Below are 23,664 nucleotides of genomic sequence, written 5' to 3'. Positions count from 1 at the left end.
AGAGGAGATTCTATAGAGAAATCCCATTCGTTGGTTGACCTTTTTGATTACCTTGGGGATGGTCTAAGCCCCATTAGGCTACTGTTTATTTACCTGAATCAGTGCAGATGTAGCCTTATTTTTGAAAGGTTTAGAGGCAAATATAAAAGCTATCATGAAAAGTGGATTTTTACACTCTCATAACATTTTTTTTTTTCAAATATTTATACCATTTATCATCACCAAGAGGTTACTCTGTATACCTCACTTCACTTGAAACTCACGGTATTTAGAGAAGAAAAGATTGGAGGCACATTATGTCTTTACATCTGAGGGGTCCACAAATTAAGTATTAATCGGTGAAAGACAATGTTGGACTTATTTGTGCATCGCTAAGCAACATATTTCATTGACATAACGAGTGTCGTGCGGCTGTGATAGTGACGCTAATGAGAAAAAGGATATGTTTGTTTGCAGTTGATTTCCTGCTACAAATATTAGTCTCAGCTACAATTCATGTCTGCAGTTGTTTTTATGCTGTGAAGTTCATATTTTCTCTCATTATTTAGCTGTAGACGTCCTTATTGTTCAACAATGTTTGCTGGTGATATCAATAGTCAGTATATGTTGTTGAGCCTACAAGAGATTTATTCATAGTTTATTAATACTATTAAGGCTATTTTCTTGATGCTAACGAATAGCACTAAAGACGCTATAATGTGGTTATCCATGTCGAATAAAGCACTTGGCTTTTCTGCACAACAGCAACTAAGCTTTTAGTTTCTGTTAAGAAAATTTAACAACGAAAACACGGTGGATTGGACCAACAATCACAATATTTAATAATAGGACGTAACTTCACGTTAGTTTATTTGCACAAGCAGGTCTTTGTGGTTATATTTAGGCATATCAACCACAAAAGGACACAAACTAATGTGATCTATTGACCTTTATTTACTTTTAGTTCTGCTACCAAACACTACTAATATAGTAGAGAATAAACTTGATTGCATCACAGAAAGTTTGTCAAACAAATCAAATGTTCAAACAAACATTTTCAAAGCAATCACTGCAGACACGAGCGGTCCAATTGTATTCCACAAGATGATGAAAGTGATATTTTTAAGAGCCATTTCCTTTGACACACTTTCGTTTCATCCCTCACTTTATTACCTTTATGAACCATTTATTTCGGGAATATATGAAAGCTCTTTCCTATCTCTCTATTTGAATGACTGGAACACCCAAGTACAAAACAGCAATACTCAAACTGTACACTCACTCTCACTTGTTGGAATGATAATCTCAAGCTGCTTGACCATTGTGTGAATTAAGCCGCAAAGAACAAAAACCGAATGTGACGTCCCATGCAACCCTCCTATTCCAGGCGGTTAATAATAAATGGTTCATGTTTTTTACACCTACTATTGTTTTCTGTCTTGACTAATTTCACTTGATCAAACCTTTTCTAACTTTCCACACTATGAAATGATAAAAAAATGAATCATTTGTGCTGGTATCATATCATATCATCATCATTGGTATCATATCAAAAGTAAAAAAGTTGTATCAGTGTAATCCGAAATAAAACTAACATTACCATCAGACTTAATAAAATCAAACGCAACATAAAAAAGTTCAGGAAAGGGAGTTGGATTCTGCTTTATTATGATATATTATATATAATATAATATACCGATTAAATGAATGTGGGTGATTTTGCATCATTTATATTTATATAATTTACATAATGCAGAGATTCATGGTGTGTAAAATATAGAAAACAAAAGTCAAAAACTGGTGTTGAGGTTTCTGTCCGAAAATGTAATTGTGCATAAATGTGTGGAATCAGCAAATTTGAGATTCTTTGTGTAACAAATAAAAATGTTGGGAAAGTTAAACAACTGACTCAGACTTCTTTTTTTTTTCAAAAGTTTGACGGTATAAAACTGATCATTCAGCATCTTTGCGGTTTGTGAAATCGCTTCTTCCTGATATTGTTTCATGTTGTGAAATAGTGAGCTTCTGAAATCAAGCTGCTTTATTTCTCACGATGTCAAGTGCAGAATAGTTTGACTCTAACTCAGACTTTTACCAAGAACTGCTCTGCACAATATATATTATATATACTCTGTACTTCTACTGCTTTTGCTTTGCCTGTTAAGAAAACAACTTTTATATCATCATATCTACAAGGACTGGTAAGTTTTCTTTCCTTAAAACTGACATTCATTATTTGTTTCAAATCAAACACTAAAACTTTTATTCATACTACCACGCTGGATCAACTATTGCATTCAAAAGGAAACTTGAGTGTTTCTACAGCGACAACAATGGACATTGAGGAAGACAATGCAGGATACAAGCGTCTAATAATGAATGGCACCAAGCTTCCATTTTCAGGTAACAGAACAACTGTTAATAACCCGTTTTAGATAGCATTTTATATGTTGCAGTACAAACTGTTACTGTTTTATATTATGATTTATTTTACGACTATCGGTATAACCAATGATGGTTATGGTGTTCGTTTATTTCGAACATGCATACAATTACAATATGAGATGTCACATTTTTCCAGTTTCTCATGACAACATGTCCGAAAAGTTGTAGGAAGGAGCAGAGCGTATTTAATCCTACCCCTTTTCCTTTCATAGTCATTTCTAACACATTTGTTTGTACTCAATATGTAACACAACAGTTACTTTTAATAAACTAGTACGTAAATACATAAATGAATTAGTAAGTAAATAAATACCAATACATAAATTGACAATAAATAATGTTCTTATTAATTAATGGTTAGGAAGTTTAGATTCACACAATGAGATGAATAACATTTTTAAATAAGGTTCAAAATGTTCATCAGGCTTATTCTTTCTTGTACTTTCTAAACACTCCGACACGTCACTTTCTGTTTTCCGAGGACGACAAAAACTAGAAGAGCTCCGCTCCTGACACCACAAATTAACTAAAAACTGTAATCTCCTGACTACTGATTGTGATAACAGCTACAGGACAGCTTGTTAACATATTCGACTTCAACTCATAACCGAAGGTGCCGAAAAGCTGGGGGCTAACTAGCTAAATGCTCGTAACCCAAAGCTAGACCACAAAACTGAAAAAGTTGGACATATTTTAAACGCTTCTGACCACACAAGTGATCCACGGTGAAAAAACACCTTAGAGCCGCCACTTGCCGTGGAAGCGAACAACACCAACTTTGCTGCCGACCAACCATGAGCACGACAAGAAGTCGTCAACAGGGCAATAATACAGCCTTACCAGAGGTGGAACCGGACTTAAAAGCGCCAATAGGAACCAACAATCTCCATGAACATATTATCAATGGTGTACAAAAATATCTTGTAAATCTCCAAGAACAGATTATCAGAGACAGAAAATAATCTCGTAATGATATGATGGAATTTAGAAAGTTCAGAGAAGAAATGAAGATTTTCAATGAAGACAACACAGCATTAAAACAGGAGGTGGAGAAGCTGGAAGAGGACAATGCAACATTGCGCCAACAGTCGAATGCCAAACAGCAAGACAACAACCATTGGGACAACAGCAGTGTTGTGGAGAACATTAAAGTGGCGATAGAAGCAGTGTGCCAACAGTTGCTACAAGATAACACTGACTTCAAGAACTTACCATGAATTGATTAACGTGGACCCTGACTTAAACAACTTAAAAAACTTATTTGGGTCAATTGTACGGAATATGTACTGTACTATGCAATCTACTAATACAAGTTTCAATCAATCATTCAATCAATCAAGGGAAGAGATTTTAGACAACAAAATATCACCAACCTGGGGAATATCAGTGTTTTGGAAAACATCAACCAGGAAATGGATAAGTTTACACGACAGAATGACATCATTGCAGGGCTATGCATCAATCTTCGATTCTATTCAAGAGCAGTTGACAATGGAGGAAAACCAAACGACATAGACACCGCTTCAACGGAGCAACAAGTGGTCAACTTTCTGCAATCAAAGAGAATTGATGTCAATATTAACGCCATCGATGCGTGCATGGCCTGAATAGAAGAGGCAACAACACCATGCCAGTCATCATTGTGAAGCTTGCCAACAGGAAATCCGAAATGGCATTGCTGACACAGGGAAAAAAGCTGACCGGTACAAATGTATACATGAATGACTTGAATACTTGAAGAAATGGTGGAAAATTCAGGGAATTGGAGCGCCAACTGCAAAATCTACATCAAACTGAATAGGGGTCCAGAAGCAAGAGTCCTTGTTGTCAAATACATCAAGGACCTGGACAAATTTTGAAACACAGAGAGCAACCCAAACAACAACAACAGCAATAATGGAGTTCGACGGAAAACAAATATTGACATTTAACTATAAAATTACAACGCTCTAAGGGAAAACCGAACAAGAAGATCTGTGCTGAGGTGCAAATTAATACATTCATTGAGAAAAACAAAAGACTGCTGAACAGAAATATATGGAACTGAAAACCTTCAGCATATATACATATAGTCCAGAATTAGATGAGGATATAAATCCAGATGCAATTTTTTTCTTTCACACAAGTAATACTTGTTTTTATTATGCAGACGAACAATATAATGGAAACATTACAATCGGAAACAAACTGTTGATTATTCATCATAACAGCAGAAGTTTGTATGCAAACGACAACAACATGAAGCATGTTTTGGAACAATTCAATGATGTGATCGCTATCTCAGAAAAATGGTTAGATGCGAAATAAATTGATTTTGAACTGGAAGAATATAAACAAAAATATATCAGATAATTATAATGATATCATATAGAACTAACAAGAACGGAGAGAGAGTAACTGTGAAAATGATGAAGAACTTAAACTACAAAGTGGTAAAAAAAATATGTACATCAGTGATCATCTGCTAGTTTTCACAATCTATGACGGAAACTACAAGAAAAGGAACATCCATGACTAAAAGACATTTCGAACAATCTGCACAGAACAAAGTATGACTGCTCTCAGAAATGATCTGAGAGATCAAAGTTGGGACCATGCATACAGTGAAAATGATGTAGATGATGCATATGGTAATTGTTTTTATACTTACGTGATGCTTTATGACAAACACTGTCCATTGAAACAAATTCGTAAGAAGTAAACGAAAAACAGTCAATCAACCAGAAGAATTTATTATCGTCAATCATATACTTTATTAGTCCCGGAGGAGAAATTCAGATTTTAGAACAAAGAACATTTATAAAACAAAGCTCTACAGAGGCAGAAAACAAGTACAAAACATATAATAACAAGCTAACTGGCATATTACGAACACATAGGAAATATTTGTCAATTATTAGACTGGAACAAAAACAATGTGAGCGCAACATGGGGCATCCTAAATAGCATTATTAAAAATGGTGCTCAGAATGATTATCCTAAATACTTCTCAGACGGAAATGTTGAAGATGACAATATGAACAAAGTAGTTGAAAACTTTGAGAAGTACTTTGTGAACATTGGACGAAATCTAGAGGAAAAGATTCCGGATCCCAAATCAGTTGAGGACTTGATGACACCCCAACTCGATGTTCCTAGAAGGTGTGACAAAAGAGGAAATAATTAATATTGTAAAAAAAGGTAAAGCCAAGACCTCAACTGACTGTAGCAGAATTTATATGGACTCTTTATTGAAAAGATTTCAGAACCTTTAACATATATCAGCAACCTATCATTTTAAACAGGCAAATTCCCAAATAACATTTGTAAGACTGGAAACAAACACCAGTTTATAAACTCTGCACCTGTTTCTCTACTTCCACAATTTTCTAAAACCAAGGAAAAACTGTTTAAGATAAGATTGGACGAATTCATGAATACAAATTAAACACTGACAGAAAACCTATACGGATACAGAGCTAATATTTCAGCATCAATGGCATTAATCGAAATAACGGAAGAGATCACCAATGCAATAGATAGTAAAAAATGTGGTGCTGCATCCATCCATGTACCGCTTGTCCCGTTTGGGGTTGCGGGGGGTTCTTGTGCCTATCTCAGCTGCAGTGTTTATGAATTTAACAAAAGCAGTTGACACAATCAATCAGAATATCTTAATAAACTACAAACCCTGTTTCCATATGAGTTGGGAAATTGTGTTAGATGTAAATATAAACGGAATACAATGATTTGCAAATCATTTTCAACCCATATTCAGTTGAATATGCTACAAAGACAACATATTTGTTGTTCAAACTGATAAACATTTTTTTTTTTTTTCAAATAATCATTAACTTTACAATTTGATGCAACACGTGACAAAGAAGTTGGGAAAGGTGGCAATAAATATTGATAAAGTTGAGGAATGCTCATCAAACACTTATTTGGAACATCCCACAGGTAAACAGGCAAATTGGGAACAGGTGGGTGCCATGATTGGGTATAAAAGTAGATTCCATGAAATGCTCAGTCATTCACAAACAAGGATGGGGTGAGGGGCACCACTTTGTCAACAAATGCGTGAGCAAATTGTTGAACAGTTTATTTCGTCAGGAAATCTAACATCAGTACGACTCAGTTGCATGCTTACGGGCACAGCCGTACACGTCTTTGGTACCAAACATGGCGCCAGTTGTTAAGTTGTTCAGACGTCCTGCACACAACTTTGGCATCTCGTATGTGTGACTGCCATCACCATGCACCGGTCACACTTATCACTACACCATGTACCAAAAAAATTGATTCGAGGTCTTGAAGCACAACCAGAATTATTCCGTACATTAGGCGCACCGGGTTTTAAGGCGCAACTGTCTGTTTTTGAGAAAATAAAATGAATTTATAGTCCAAAAAATATTGTAATTTATGGAATGGATTAGTAAATAACTCAAATAGTGTAGCCAATGTGATCCAGTTTAAGAAACAGTACAAGCAGATGGTGTTTACAAAGTATGCAAAAGAACTGTTGAGTTAAGTAAAGTGTCTGATATTGCTATCATATACTCATTAAAGGACTGGGGTAGAATTAGAATAATTTCTGCTTTATACTACTGTACTCCTTTTGAAATATTTATTTTTTTATCTATAGCTGATCTCTGTGGTTTTTAAGTCTTTCTCTCTTTCTATACACAACTGCTCGAGACGGACGGCCACCCCACAGAGCCTGGGTTCTGTCCAAGGTTTCTTCCCACTGGGGAGATTTTCCTTACCTCCGTTGCCGCGTGCTTGCTCATGTAGTGTTCAGCTGGTTCTTTCTTTATGTTTTTTTCCCTGCTGTTTATGGCACAGGGGTGTGGTACCAGACAAGCTTTGCTTTTTTCCACACATTTTGGACAGTCGATCACTTGAGCAAAATTTGTGCTTGAAAAGTTTAAACATGTTCCAAATAAATTGAAATTAAAATTAAATTGAAATGAATAATGATCCGTGGCCGATCGATCGGCGTATATCTATAAAATGTGCAATATTAATTGTAGTTTGATATTTTTCTTTCAGTCTATGCATTGAAAAACAGTCCTTTCAAGACTGCGACGCTCTGCTTTGGTGTGCTGTGTGCTGCCCTGGTGATTGGGCTCATAGGTCAAGCAGCCTATTGTAAGTATATTTTTATTATATTTGCTACACTGTAAAAAAAAATCATTATGGTAAAAAAATGTCAGCTCAATCAGTAGAATTGTATCATTAACAAAAAGGTGGTACTGTTTTTCTAATTACAGTAATTACCTATAAGAAAATTGACCGTACATTTTGACAGTAAAAAAAACAACTGGCAGCTCCGTTGCAATAATTTTACAGTAAAACTAACAGTCATGCAGTTTTTCCACTTACAGTACACAACAACTGAGGTTTTTACGGTGAAGAAAAGTAGCAACTCACTCACTAGAATTTTAACATAAATATAACATTAGAACTGTTTTTCTTTTGGAATTGCCACAAAACACATTTTAAGATATTCAACACTCTACTGCCATCTAGTGAAGTGAAGTGAATTATATTTTATAGCGCTTTTCTCTAGTGACTCAAAGCGCTTTACATAGTGGAACCCAATATCTCAGTTACATTTAAACCAGTGTGGGTGGCACTGGGAGCAGGTGGGTCTTGCCCAAGGACACAACGGCAGTGACTAGGATGGCGGAAGCGGGGATCGAACCTGGAACCCTCAAGTTGCTGGCACGGTCACTCTACCAACCGAGCTATATATCCCCCACTTTACTTTAGCCCCTATGCTAAAGTAAAGTGTAACCCTCCCAATTTGTCATGTTTCAAGTGTCAGGTAAACCGCAACAAATGGGGCTTTATGAATGCCCTTCCTACTGTACAGTGATGCACTGTAAAAACAACGACCATTGATCTTATGCTAGAAGACGAAATGGACAGCTCAATCACTAGAATATTATCATAAAAAATAACAGGAGGTATCATTTTTCCATTTACAAGTTTGTACATTAATACATTGTTAACCTGACTCTCGCCAGATCCTTGTAGTTTGCTGAGCTCAACAAAAGGGTCTGGGCTCGAAGGCATTGCAAACTCCTTCAAGATAGCAAAAAATAATGAACCAATCAGGATCGCCGGGCGTGATTTCATAGATGTGACGTAGCGCCGAAGGGAATGTTTGATTCAAACAACAATGACGGCACGGAGCGAGGAGTCGTGTGCTGACATTGATTCTGTTATTGCAACTGTTTTGGGACATTGATCGAATATTAATTATTTAAAAGATAAACAGAGAACGGTTTTGAAGGCATTTATTGGTGGCAAGAATGTTTTGGCTCTTCTTCCGACCGTGTTTGGATTTCCCAGCGCTGCTCTCATCAGCGTCACGGGTTGATTTCGATGTGAGTGGTTGAAGTAGCACGTCATTCAAGATAACGGACAAGTGGTTTATCCAATTGATTGATTGATTGAAACTTTTATTAGTAGATTGCACAGTACAGTACATATTCCGTACAATTGACCACTAAATGGTAACACCCTGTGGTGCTCTTCCTTCCCATCATGGCCTCCGGCACCCCTAATAAGGGAGACAGGTGATTAGATAACCCGCTTCAGCTGGGAAATCCACTCACCTGTCAGCTGCTTTGTAGCTGGCTCCTGCACACGCCCTTCCCGCAGGAGACGCGCCGACCACGCCCCCTCCACATACCTCTACCGCCAGACTCAGGCTGGGCAGCCTTTCGGCCGCGCCCCCTCCCGCCCCCCCTCTGTAGAGGAGCGTGAGAGGAAGTCGGCCACGGCCATCTGCGCACCCGGTCTGTGGACCACTCGGAAGTTGTAGGGTTGCAAAGCGAGATACCACCGGGTGATCCGCGCGTTGGCATCCTTCATGCGGTGAAGCCACTGGAGGGGTTTGTGGTCCGAGCAGAGGCTGAAGGAGCGCCCCAGCAGGTAGTACCGGAGGGCCCCGACCGCCCACCGGATAGCGAGGCACTCCCTCTCCACCGTGCTGTACCTCGCCTCCCGGTCCGAGAGCTTTTGGCTAATGTATAGTACGGGTCGGTCGACGCCCTCCACCCGCTGGGACAGCACCGCTCCCAGCCCCCTGCCCCCTGCCCGACGCGTCCGCCTGCAGACAGAAGGGGATAGCAAAGTTAGGCATGTGCAGTACCGGCTCCTCGCAGAGGGCTGTTTTTACCTTCTCGAACACCTGCTGACACTGCTCCGTCCACCGGACCAGATCTGGAGCACCCTCTCGGGTGAGGTCAGTCAGTGGGCTGGTCAGGTCCGCACACAGGGGAATGAACCTACAGTAGTAGCCGGCCAGACCCAAAAACTGCCTCACCTCTTTTTTCGTCTTGGGGGGTGGACAGGCTGCGATCGCTGCTGTTTTGTCTATTGGCGGGCGCACCTGCCCTCCTCCCAAGTGGTATCCCAGATACCGTACTTTCCTCCGGCCAACCGCGCACTTCGCCGGGTTGGCTGTGAGCCCTGCCTGCCTAAGGACTCGAGTACTGCCCCCACCCGCCGCATGTTTTCTTCCCAGCCGCCATTATGGATGATGATGTCATCCAGATAAGCGGCCGCGTATGCTTTGTGAGGGCGCAGCACCTGGTCCATGAGGCGCTGGAACGTAGCGGACGCACCGAACAAGCCGAACGGAAGGGTCACAAATTGGTATAATCCTTCTGGAGTGGAAAATGCCGTTTTTTTCCTTGGACTCTGGTGACAAGGGAATCTGCCAGTAGCCCTTGGTCGAATCCCGTGTCGTAAAAAAACAAGCAGTGCCCAGCTGATCCAGGAGCTCGTCGACCCGGGGCATTGGGTAAGCGTCAAAACGTGATATCTCATTTACCTTGCGGTAATCCACACAGAACTGCATTGACCCATCCTTCTTCTCTACCAGAACGATGTGGGATTCCTCTATTGCCCCCAACATCAGCATGGATTTTAAATTACTCCCGAACCACTTTGCGTTTGTGTTCGGGGAGCCTGTAGGGCCGAGACCGCACTGTAACACCCGGGCTGGTCTCAATATGATGTTGGATGAGGTAAGTGCGGCCGGGCCGAGTGGAGAACACATCAGAAAAGCGCTGCTGCAGTTTGGCAACATACGCTTTCTGCGCTAACGTGAGCTAATTATCACAGAAGAGGGGGAGGGCAGGACAGAGCGCCGGACCTTTGGTCTGAACTCCTCCCCCTCCTCTACGCCGTATAATAATTCAAAAGGAGAGAATCCTGTGGAGGACTGGGGTACTTCCCACATTGCAAACAGTAGGGGCTCTAGCCATTTATCCCAATTTTGTTTGTCCTTATGCGTAAACTTACGGATCATGGTTTTCAGCGTTTTATTTAGCCGCTCCACCAGCCCGTCAGTTTGTGGGTGGTACACGCGGTGCGGATCGCTTTAATTCCCAGTAACCCGTATAGTTCCTTTATCGTGCGTGACATAAAGGACGCACCCTGGTCAGTCAGAATCTCTTTCGGGATTCCGACCCGGGAGATGACCTGAAACAGCGCTTGTGCTAAATTCTTTGCAGAGATGGAACGCAGCGGCACGGCTTCGGGATACAGAGTTGCGTAATCAACCAGGACTAGCACAAAACGATATCCCGTGTGCTCGGTTGAAATGGTCCGATGAGGTCCACACCAATTATTTCAAAGGGGACCTCCATGAGTGGCAATTGGCGCAAGGGCGCCTTGGGGTTTGCCGCCGGGTTCACCACCTGGCAGTTTGGGCAGGCACACCAGCGGTGCACATCTGCCCGGATGCCCGGCCAATAGAATGGGACCATTACCCGATTGAGTGTCTAATCATACCCCATGTGGCATCTCAGCAGTGCCTGGACCCTGGAAGAAAGGAGGAGCAGAGGAGAGATTAAAACCCCAGGACCCCCCCTGGTGAAGCTGTCTGTTGCCATTGGCGCGTCCTGCGCCGCGTTGTCATGGGTGTATGAAAACCTGGTAGCAGGTCGAGGCCGCGTCTGCCGGGCGGTGTCGCGGAACCAGTGGCGCCGCCTCCTCCTGCTGTGCGTGCCATCTGCGCGGGGCTGGTACGGGGCGCTCGGCCGTCCTCTAGGTCACCTGCTCCCGCCGCGCTTCCCGGTGCACCGCCAGGTGATCCTTGGCCAGCGTCACCGCCGCTGTAAGGTCGCGTGGGCGGTAGTATCTGACCCACGCTGATGTCCCCGCGGGTATGGCTTCCAGGAACTGCTCCAGCAGGATGAGCTCCAGTATTGGGTTGTCGCTCGTTGTTGTGTGCAGCCACCGGGTCGCCGCGTCTCGAAGCTGCTGCCCGAGCGCGAATGGGCGGTCCTCTGCTCCCAGCCGCAGCGCCCGGAACCGGCATCGGTGGTCCTCTGCCGACCCGGGCCAGTATTGCCCTTCTCAAGTCCGGGAAGTGCACCCGGGAGGCCGCCGGTAGGCGAAGCGCTGCCAGCTGTGCTTCCCATGCCAGCAGCGGTAGCAAGTGCACCCCCCATTCCTTTCCAGGCTACCCGCACGATGCTGCCGTGGCCTTGAAGATGTTGAGGAAGGCCCGGGGGTCTTCGGCCTCCGCCATGCGCTGCATGGAGGCCGCTGGACCTGGTGGTGGTGCCGCTCACATCCGGCCGGCCATCGCCTACAGGATTTAGTCTTGCTGGGCCATTTGTTGGCGGACATTTTTTCCAGCCACAGGCCAGTTGGGCGCCAGTTGTGGGGATCTCTGTCTGTGTGGTTTCGCTGTGGCGTGTTGGATTGAGGGGACCTCCAGTCCAAGGTTCAACAAGTCTTTTATTTGAGGTATTTTCAGATTTTTTTCTCTCTCGCTGGCATGTGCTTTCTCTTTTCTCTCCGCTCTCCCTTCCCATCATGGCCTTGGGCGCCCCTAATAAGGGAGACAGGTGATTAGATAACCCGCTTCAGCTGGGAAATCCACTCACCTGTCAGCTGCTTCGTAGCCGGCTCCTGCACACGCCCTTCCCGCAGGAGACGCGCCAACCACGCCCCCTCCACACACCCGAATACGTTTTTCAACTTGTTTAAGTCGGGGTCCACGTTAATCAATTCATCACATACAATGATTTTTTTACAAGGGCCCGCCTTCTGAAATACATCTCCTATTGAGATGTCCCAGATTCTTGAGTGGAGCTCAGCGCACAACAAGGATCTGGCGAGAGTCAGGTTAATACATTGTAAAACAAAAACTAGATTTTACAGTAAAAGAAAAACAGCAGCTCAGTTGCTGTATTATAACAGTGGTGCTGTTTTTCAATCAATCAATCAAAGTTTATTTAATCACATATGCCTCGAAGGGCTTCACAAACCACAACAACATCCTCGTTCTGATCCCACATCATGGCAAGAAAAAACTCAACCTAACGGGCACAATGAGAATGGGGATCCTCTTGTATGTAGACAAGTCCGCAGTGTAGCAACGTCACCAACTGATGCTCAGGGGAGTGGTCCCTAATTGGACAGCTAGCACTTCATCCATTAAAACTGATCTGTGGCCACCTGATAACCTCTCTTCGCAGGAGAGGGAAGCAGAGCAGAAAACAGAAACGGCAGATCACTGGTCTAAAAAGGGTTCTATTTAAAGGCTACAATATACAAATTAGTTTTAAGATGGGACTTAAATGCTTCTACTGAGATAGCATCTCTAAGTGTTACCGGTAGGGCATTCCAGAGTACTGGAGCCCGAATAGAAAACGCTCTATAGCCCGCAGACTTTTTTTGGTCACTGGGAATCATTAATAGGCCGGAGTTCTTAGAACGCAAATTTCTGGCCGGGACATATGGTACAATACAATCAGCAAGATAGGACGGAGCTAGGACGTTTAGTATTTTATACGTAAGTAGTAAAACCTTAACGTCGCATTTTAAGTGCACGGGAAGCCAGTGCAGGTGAGCCAGTATAGGCGTAATATGATCAAACTTGCTTGTTCTTGTCAAAAGTCTAGCAGCCGCATTTTGTACCAAATGTAATCTTTTAATGCTAGACATAGGAAGACAAGAAAATAACACGTTACAGTAATCGAGACGAGACGTACCGAACGCATGATTAATAATCTCAATGTGGATGGTGGACAAAATTGGACAAATTTTAGCAATATTACGGAGATGAAAGAAGGTTGTTTTACAAAGTAGTAACACTCTTAATGTGTGACTCAAATGAGAGAGTTGGGTCAAAGATAATACTGAGATTCTTTACCAAGTTGCTTTGTGTAATTGTTTGGCTGTCAAATGTTAAGGTGGTATTATTAAATAGGTTTTGGTGTCTAGCAGGACCTATAGTGAACATTTCCATTTTCTTAACGTTAAGATGCAAAATGTTGCTGGACATCCATTGTTTGATTTCATTTAGACACACCTCCAGGTGACTACAATCTGGCATGTTGATCAGCTCTAAGGGCATGTATAGTTGGGTGTCATAAAAGTGAAAGCTAACACCATATTAGCATGTGATGTCACCTAGCGGCAGCATATTGATACGGAGGAGTGCATGGCCAAGAATCGAACCCTATAGAACTTCTCACGTTACCTCAACATACTCCAAGGTCAGGTTGTTATGGAAGACAGACTAAAACCTGTTAGTAAGTAAGAGTTAAGCCAAGAAAAGGCTAAGTCTGACATACCAATACATGTTTTGATACGTTCTAATAAAATGTTTTGATCGACGGTATTGAAAGCAGCGCTGAGATCAAGTAGCAGCAACATGTATGACATATCAGCATCCATATTTGGCAACAGATCATTAATTTATTGCAAGGGCCGTCTCAGTAGAGTGATTGATCCTGAAACTGGATTGAAAGGGTTCACAGAGATGTTTCTGTTTCTAGAAAGAGTGGTGGCGCCTTCTCGGTTAGGGTGAAGGCCGTCCTTCCTCAGCAAGCCTGGTTTGCCCCAGAAAGAGGGCCAATTATCAATAAACGTCAGTCTCTGTTCTCTACAAAAACTAGCCATCCCCTTGTTAAGCGAGACTAATCTGCTGTACCTCTCATCATTGCCTTCTCCAGGCAGGGGGCCCGAGACAAGTACTTGATGCCGAGCCATCTTTCTGGCGAGATTACAAGTCCGGGCTATGTCCCTCTTTATAATCTCTGACTGTCTCATCCTAGTGTCATTGGAGCAGATGTGTACATCTATGTCTGCGTAGCTAGTGGCACTTAATTATGGCTGGTTCTCCAAGCCATAATGTCCCCTATCACTTAGGTGTGGTGTCCGATAGACTGGGGTGTGGAACTAGCTCAAAGGCTAAATCTATTATGCGTCTCAACCGTTTCACTGTTGCTTGTAAGCCGCTTAGGGCTGCTACAAACTGGGCTAGTCGTGGAGCCTAAAGTTACGAAATGACTCTGCTCACCTTGTTTCGGACCGGGACTAGCTTACCTTTGCTAGCTTAGCAACTAGCTAGCTGATAGTGAGGGAGTCTAACTGATAGTGGGTGCTTTGTAAGTTGATAAGACTACTAAATTTGTTGGGGAAGGAATAAAGAAAGCTGTAAAATAATTAGAAGCACACATATAGAAAGACAGCACTTAACTTTGAACGGCGAACTGCAGCAGCAGGCGCAAGTAGCAGCAGCGGGGCAACAGGACTTTGTTATTACTTTCACCGAGTCGAGTGCTTGCTGTCTTCGAAGCACAGTAGCTTTGGACCGGAACTAGCTTAGCTTAGCAGCTAGCTCGCTGAAAGTGCGGCTGTGAAACAGAAGGTGCTGTGTAAGTTTGATAAGACTACTAAATGTGTTGGAGAAGTAATAAAGAAAGCTGTAAAACAATTAGAAGCACACAGATAGAAAAATAGCACTTAGCTTTTTGAGCGGCAACAATCGGTGGTGAGCTGCCAGTGATACACTATAAACCTGACTAATTTAGCTGCTAGTGATACACTATAAACAAAACTGTCAATTTTGAGCTGCCAGGTCTTTACTGTAAAATCAACAGATTTTAGTAACAGTGTACAAATAAGAATCCGATTCATTGGCCAAGTATGTTTAACACACAAGGAATTTGACAAAGTAGACTTGTTTAATACAAGAAACAAAGAAAAACACAATGTCAAAAGTAGTGCAATTGACGATCCGTGTGTTTTCTTTCATGTGTGTCAGACAAGGGAGTCGGTAGAAACACTCAGGAGAAGTTAGAAGCCACGAAAGTGGAAAACGACAACTTACAAGAGAACCTGAAGAGTGTACAGAACGAGAAGAGGAACATGGTCACCAATAATGAGCAGGTGCAAAAAAACTTGGACTACATGTCGAAAATGAAAACCAAAATGGAAACCAACAACAACCTACTGACTGCGGAAACCAACCAGCTGAAAGAGAGTAAAAGCCAGTTGCAGGCCAGCAACACTGCTCTAAACAACGAGCTGGAGCAGCTAAAGGCCAGCAAGGAGCAGCTGCAGACTAATAACAACGCCTTGTCTACAGGCAATGACTTGCTGCAACAAAAGTATGATTCAGTGGTCAAGAGCAAAATGAGCCTACAGGCCAACTGTGACACGGTAACCAAAGAGAGGGACCTTTTGCAGAACAAATTCAATAATGCCACACGTTCCAAAGAGAAGCTGCAAATGAGTTACAACAGCCTGATAATTGATATTGAACACCTGCAGCAGCGGTACAACTCCTCCTCCAGTGAGAAAGACGACATCGCCAGCAGTCACCGAAATGTGACATTGGAAAAAGGCATCTTGCAGGACGCGTACTTGACACTCAGCAAAGCCGCAGACGAGCTGCTCGCCTCCTACAATTCCACCATTGAAGAGAAACGAGGACTTGAAAACTCGTTGAAAAATGTGTCGAAGGAGAGAGACCAGCAGAGGACCGTCATCACCAACCTGACTGCTGAGGTAGAACAGCTGAGGGCTACCGTCACCGAACTGAACACAACTAAAGGTAAAAACCTATTTAAGTTGTTTTTACGTGGGAAAGACAAACATTGAAAATTAGAACAAGAGCAGGCGCCTGCAGAGCAGTGCAGGTTCTGAATGGGAGGAAAGGATAGGACTTATTTGAATTTGGCACAGATAGTTTTATGATCCCTAGTGGACCTTAAGTAGGCTTTAATAAGCCTTAGCTTGGACAACTTTTGTCCATGAAGAATGTGTGAGCTCATCCTCAGGCACAGGAGAAACCACATATCTGTGTATGCATCTACGTGACGTATTGGCCCTTCTGCATGCACAGATTCATATTTTTATTTGTATATGTACAAACCCTGTTTCCATATGGGTTGGGAAATTGTGTTAGATGTAAATATAAACGGAATACAATGATTTGCAAATCATTTCCAACCCATATTCAGTTGAATATGCTACAAAGACAACATATTTAAAGTTCAAACTGATAAACATTTTTTTTTTGCAAATAATCATTAACTTTAGAATTTGATGCCAGCAACACGTGACAAAGAAGTTGGGAAAGGTGACAATGAATACTGATTAAGTTGAGGAATGCTCATCAAACACTTATTTGGAACATCCCACAGGTGAACAGGCAAATTGGGAACAGGTGGGTGCCATGATTGGGTATAAAAGTAGATTCCATGAAATGCTCAGTCATTCACAAACAAGGATGGGGCAAGGGTCACCACTTTGTCAAGAAATGCGTGAGCAAATTGTTGAACAGTTTAAGAAAAACCTTTCTCAACCAGCTATTGCAAGGAATTTAGGGATTTCACCATCTACGGTCTGTAATATCATCAAAGGGTTCAGAGAATCTGGGGAAATCACTGCACGTAAGCAGCTTAGCCCGTGACCTTCGATCCCTCAGGCTGTACTGCATCAACAAGCAACATCAGTGTGTAAAGGATATCACCACATGGGCTCAGGAACACTTCAGAAACCCACTGTCAGTAACTACAGTTGGTCGCTACATCTGTAAGTGCAAGTTAAAACTCTCCTATGCAAGGCGAAAACCGTTTATCAACAACACCCAGAAACGCTGTCGACTTCACTGGGCCTGAGCTCATCTAAGATGGACAGATACAAAGTGGAAAAGTGTTCTGTGGTCTGACGAGTCCACATTTCAAATTGTTTTTGGAAACTGTGGACGTCTTGTCCTCCGGACCAAAGAGGACCAGAACCATCCGGATTGTTATAGGCGCAAAGTTGAAAAGCCAGCATGTGTGATGGTATGGGGGTGTATTAGTGCCCTAAACATGGGTAACCTACACATCTGTGAAGGCGCCATTAATGCTGAAAGGTACATACGGGTTTTGGAGCAACATATGTTGCCATCCAAGCAACGTTACCATGGACGCCCCTGCTTATTTCAGCAAGACAATGCCAAGCCACGTGTTACCTCAACGTGGCTTCATAGTAAAAGAGTGTGGGTATTAGACTGGCCTGCCTGTAGTCCAGACCTGTCTCCCATTGAAAATGTGTGGCGCATTAGAAGCCTAAAATACCACAACGGAGACCCCCGGACTGTTGAACAACTTAAGCTGTACATCAAGCAAGAATGGGAAAGAATTCCAACTGAGAATCTTAAAAAATGTGTCTCTTCAGTTCCCAAACGTTTATAGAGTGTTGATAAAAGGAAAGGCCATGTAACACAGTGGTGAACATGCCCTTTCCAAACTACTTTGGCACGTGTTGCAGCCATGAAATTCTAAGTTAATTATTATTTTCCAAAAAAAAAAAAAGTTTATGAGTTTGAACATCAAATATGTTGTCTATGTAGTGCATTCAATTGAATATGGGTTGAAAAGGATTTGCAAATCATTGTATTCCATTTATATTTACATCTAACACAATTTCCCAACTCATATGGAAACGAGGTTTGTACATATGTGTATATACGTTAGGTCAGCAAACAACACAGAGGCTATTTCATCACTACATGCCTGTTTCGCAGGTTTCCCTGCTCTTCAGGGGATTTTATTGAAGTGTCAGTGGTTTTTACATATATATATATATATATATATATATAGGGTACATTACATGGGGATGTGGCCATTGTTACTCAGAAGTGCCCTGTTGTCAAGTTCTACACAACAGGGACTTAAATTTGGCTAAAACATTCTGAGTCTCTCCAAAGTTTTGAACTGAACCTGAAAGCCGGTCTGCTGTCATTCTTAGTTCTAGTCTGGCACTTTGTTTTTCTTGCCTTCCATCAATAAAGATATATTCATGTTTTGCATAACAGGGATGTTTTTCCTGAGATGTGTAAGTCTAAACTAAAAATAATAAAGTAAAAGCAAATGTTCACTGTGGAGGATGTTGTTTCTTGTCTGAATTTTCTTTACATGGACAAAATGTTGGAGAGAAAATAAACTTTCCTGACTACGCCCAGAGAAATAATTAGGGTCACACTGTCAATAAAAAAATAATTAACAGAATTGACACAAATACAAATAATGTACAGGATTTAATTATTCGTTAAAATGGTATTTGATAAGATCATCCTTCAATTCCATATTTCCATGTTAAAAATGGTTGTCATGTAAAAATGCTCAAATCAATTAACTTTTTTTTTTTTTTCAGTTAAAACCTGTCCAAGTGGCTGGAAGAAGTTTGAGACAAACTGCTATTATAGTTCTATTTCGTCCAAGAAGACATGGTACCTAAGCAGAAGCTACTGTCAAGGAAAAGGAGCTGACCTGGTAATCATAAACAGCAAAGACGAAATGGTGGGTTTGATCCTGTGATGTGTAACAGACTGTCTTTGTGTTTTATCAAGAAGCGCCACTAATCAAATAGTTTGTTCAGTATTTCGCGATTGGGTTAAAAAAAATTGCCGGGCTGTATATATTTTCCGAGCGCGATGATGTCACATTATCGATGGGGAAATGCATTTGTAGACAATATGATTTGGCTAGGTGACACCGAGAGTAACAAGCGCTAGAAAATGGATTAGAAAGGACAGATTTTAAAAAATACTCATAAAAAAACCTTCTTTTTTTTTGTTGTTTTTTTTTTAACTTGGGACTTCCCGCAGGCCAGTCTTTGGACGCTGGTCGGCCGAATCCGGCCCACGGGCCGTAATTTGGAGACCCCTGGTCTAATCAAGCGTATGTTCGTTTCTTGTATAGACGAAGCAGAAACAATGTGTAACAGTATATGAAGGGCCTAATTTACTAAGATCCAAATACCACTCACAAAACAGCGTGTGCAAAAAATAAAATAGCGTGTACTATGAGTTGTTGCGTGTGTTGTTAATAAGTGGTGCAGACCGCCTTATTTCAATGAGGATTTTGCGTGCATACATGGATTTTACCACGGAGACACTCATTTTCTGCACATTCATGTTATGCTGCTACCTGTGTGCAATGTTTTGAAATAGATGCACACATCTGTAATCTCTAACACCTTGTCTGAATCGCAACCGAGACAGATATGCACACTGACACTTGATTCTGTGCCCGAGGCTGTGGATTGCATCAGCAGCATTTGGAAAGACCTCTGGAAAGACTCAAATGCGAGAAAATGCACAATGGAAAGTGCCTTTTCATATAAGAGGTATATTGTAGTGATATATTTCCTAAATAAAAAATACAAACGACTTTTGAAAAAAAAGCCAGTAGACACCAAAATGCATCAATTGAATTAATTGTAATCCGTCTGTAAGCCTATACAAGTATAAAAGAAAATTGCTGAATAGACAATATGTCTAATATTTTTTGTTTCTACTGTTAAAAATGTTGACACGCACACGTCCGTCCATTTTCTGTGTTTGCAATGCAAGCAATGATCCTGCAGTCGTGAGTCAGTTTGCACGTCCTTCTGGCACTTGCTAAATAAAATGCTGAATACTACTTGCCAAACGCTGATGAGTGTTGATAAATTACACTGTGCATGCTAAATAATAAAGTTTGCATTTTCCGCTCCCAGTATTTTGGGCGTTTTGATGATCAGCATATAATTTGCATATTAATGAAGCCAGAGATGCAAAATGGATTGCAAGCCTTGTTCTGCTCTTTAAACGGGGAAATTCACTTTTTTGGGAATTTTGCCTATCGTTCACAATCATTATGAGAGACAATAAGACAAAAGTTTTTTTTTTCTTTTTGCAGTCCAACATATATAAATTGTCTCGTTCTTGGTAGCTAGCAATGCAGCTAATAGGAGCAATCAATTCTACCGCTAAATCATTTTAAAAATCTGTCAATACTTTATTTATGTTCCGTAACCCATATATTAGCCCAAGCTGTAGCGACATTGTTATTGTAAGAGTGAACGCTGAGGTACTCTTTTTCTATCGTAGTAACACATCGGTGTGCTTCGGTATTAGCCGTAAGAGCTAACCACGGCAAGTGATAGGCTAGCTTCAACAAAATCGCGAAACGCGTTTGAGTTTGTATTGCACAATACTGCGATAGAATACCAATCTGTACTGACTGAAAAACATGAACAATCATATTACAGAATAAGTAAAGTATTAGCCCACATTTCATGTTTTGTTTTGCAAAGCCCGCTATACAGCGTATGTACTGTAGTTGTAATGACAGGCATGACGTGCTGAGTGTATCATGATCGATATAAAGTGTGACTCATTCGATGGACGTCTGTCTGGTCCAGCTGGCCATGAACATTTATTTTTGATTTGGGGTAAGCACGCCATTTATGTCAAAATAGCTTGTCTCCAAATTCCACATTTTGCAGCTTCGAGTCGCTTTCACCTCACTCTATCGGCTTCTGTCTGCTCCAACGTTTCACCCTCTTCTTCGTGCTGTCTTCTATAGGCAGTAGTTCATCCTCCATATATTTAGCTTCAAAAAGATAACGTTGTGAATCCTCAGTTGTCCAAAAATAGTCGTGTTTCTTGTCTGTTACAAAGTCTGCCATGATTAGAACCCACACACACGTGTTTGATTCCGGAAGTTGGAACACACATGTTGCCAGAAGTCAGACATGCGCTGCTATGGAAACAAAAATCAATGCACGGAATAAAAAATCCCGGAAATTATTAAAATGATCAAAATACGGTATTACATATTGTTATGAACATGTCTGTTACTACATTATATCGATATACTTGCAGTGTGTATATAATACGTTGATTGAGGGTTTTGAAGTTGTCTTAGAGGGTTTGAAGGCTACAACGGTGACTCCCACATCTTTCAAGCGTTTTTTATCATCTTTAAAATCCTAAAAAGAAAAAAAATGTGTGGTCTTGTCTTTCATAATGATTGTGAACTCTAGGCAAACTTCCAAAAAAAGTGCAGTTACCCTCTAACAGACGCAATCCACTTTGCATACGTTTAGTAGATCAGCTCTGCTGATCTACTAAACTATCAGACCTGCTTCCTGTTTCTGTCTATGACAAAAAGCCTTCTAGGAAATTTGGTATATAAACATTTACTTCTTAGACGTAACCCATGATATTTCTTAATGTAACTTGTTAAACATGTCTGAAACAAGTCAATTATAACTAGGGATAGGCACCGAGTTCAGTACATTTTTGGCATGACCAAATCCTACTGGTCCTACCAGGCACAGATTCACGTGAAATCCAACGGTGCCATGTTACAGTACCTAGGTAGCACGGGACATCACGTCCAGTTGACTAGAGGTGTAGAGATAAATAGTTAATATTACCGTTTTAAATTAAAATTATTTAAAAAAAAAAAAACATGATTGATAACTGCACATTGATAAACTCACAGACTGACAGGTGCTTTAAGCTTTAAGGCTAACATAAAAACAAGAGACATAAACGTCTTTCCCCATTAAGAAACAACATCCATCCATATAAACTTACAGCCGTGGTCAAAAGTTTACATACACTTGTAAAGAACATAATGTCATGGCTGTCTTGAGTTTCCAATCATTTCTGCAGCTCTTATTTTTTTGTGATTGAGTGATTGGAGCACATACTTGTTGGTCACAAAAAACATTCATGAAGTTTGGTTCTTTTATGAATGTATTATGGGTCTACTGAAAATGTGACCAAATCTGCTGGGTCAATAGTATACATACAGCAATGTTAATATTTGGTTACATGTCCCTTGGCAAGTTTCACTGCAATAAGACGCTTTTGGTAGCCATCCACAAGCTTCTGACAAACTTCTGGTTGAATTTTTGACTACTCCTCTTGACAAAATTGGTGCAGTTCAGCTAAATTTGTTGGTTTTCTGACATGGACTTGTTTCTTCAGCATTGTCCACACATTTAAGTCAGGACTTTGGGAAGGCCATTCTAAAACCTTAATTCTAGCCTGATTTAGCCATTCCTTTACCACTTTTGACGTGTGTTTGGGGTCATTGTCCTGTTGGAACACCCAACTGCGCCCAAGACCCAACCTCCGGGCTGATGATTTTAGGTTGTCCTTAAGAATTTGGAGGTAATCCTCCTTTTTCATTGTCCCATTTACTCTCTGTAAAGCACCAGTACCATTGTCAGCAAAACAGGCCCAGAGCATAATACTACTACCACCATGCTTTACGGTAGGTATGGTGTTCCTGGGATTAAAGGCCTCACCTTTTCTCCCCCAAACATATTGCTAAGTGTTGTGGCCAAACAACTAAATTTTTGTTTCATTTGACATCACATGGACCTATATAAGACCTTCTGGTGGAAAGTTCTGTTGTCAGATGAAACAAAAATTGAGCTCTTTGGCCACAATACCCAACAATATGTTGGGTATTTTTAATTTGTTGGGTACATTTCCATTTGCAATGCTGACCAGAGGCAGCATTTACATGTTGGAGATGTTTAAGTGTGATGATAATCTCGCATTGTCTCTCATTTACCAACAAAAAAAAAAGCCATAGATGGCTCTTACAGTTCACAAATGCTATTAACATGTGATGGTAAATGTGTTGGAACATAAATTAATGTTTAAGCTGGACAAGTGCAAAACATACACGGAGAATGTCTGCAACTTGTGGACAACAGAGCAGACATCGGACAATAAGGAAGTGGTTGGTGTGTTTCTTTCTATGATTATAATTATAAATACAATTATATTTTATTATTATTATTATTAGTTCTAATTAATTTGACAATGAGCTCTGATTATGTGCTTTAACTGCCATCTAATGTCTATTTTTAAATTGTATTTTTATTTTTTATTTATTTTTTCTATTTTTTTGGGGGGGGGGGGGCGCCGTGGCGAAGTTGGTAGAGTGGCCGTGCCAGCAATCGGAGGGTTGCTGGTTACTGGGGTTCAATCCCCACCTTCTACCATCCTAGTCATGTCCGTTGTGTCTTTGGGCAAGACACTTCACCCCTTGCTCCTGATGGCTGCTGGTTAGCGCCTTGCATGGCAGCTCCCGCCATCAGTGTGTGAATGTGTGTGTGAATGGGTGAATGCATACCTGCCAACTTTTGAAA

General features: G+C 41.3%; 1 protein-coding gene across 1 annotated transcript in view; it reads left to right on the top strand.

Moving 5' to 3' along the window:
- Positions 1-1,981: 1,981 nt before the first annotated feature.
- Positions 1,982-23,664, top strand: part of LOC133617218 (uncharacterized) — a 34,842-nt gene continuing 13,159 nt past the window's right edge. Inside the window, exons 1-5 of the mRNA XM_061977063.1 lie at positions 1,982-2,180; positions 2,284-2,382; positions 7,456-7,554; positions 15,491-16,282; positions 18,874-19,019. Of these exons, the coding sequence (XP_061833047.1) occupies positions 2,313-2,382; positions 7,456-7,554; positions 15,491-16,282; positions 18,874-19,019 (1,107 nt within the window). The 5' untranslated portion in view covers positions 1,982-2,180; positions 2,284-2,312. The remainder of the gene's footprint in view (positions 2,181-2,283; positions 2,383-7,455; positions 7,555-15,490; positions 16,283-18,873; positions 19,020-23,664) is intronic.

Source organism: Nerophis lumbriciformis, linkage group LG16 (genome assembly GCF_033978685.3).
Source record: "Nerophis lumbriciformis linkage group LG16, RoL_Nlum_v2.1, whole genome shotgun sequence".
Classification (NCBI taxonomy): Eukaryota; Metazoa; Chordata; class Actinopteri; order Syngnathiformes; family Syngnathidae; genus Nerophis; species Nerophis lumbriciformis.
Note: the sequence above shows the minus strand (reverse complement) of the source record. Positions and strands in the feature narration are given on the sequence as shown.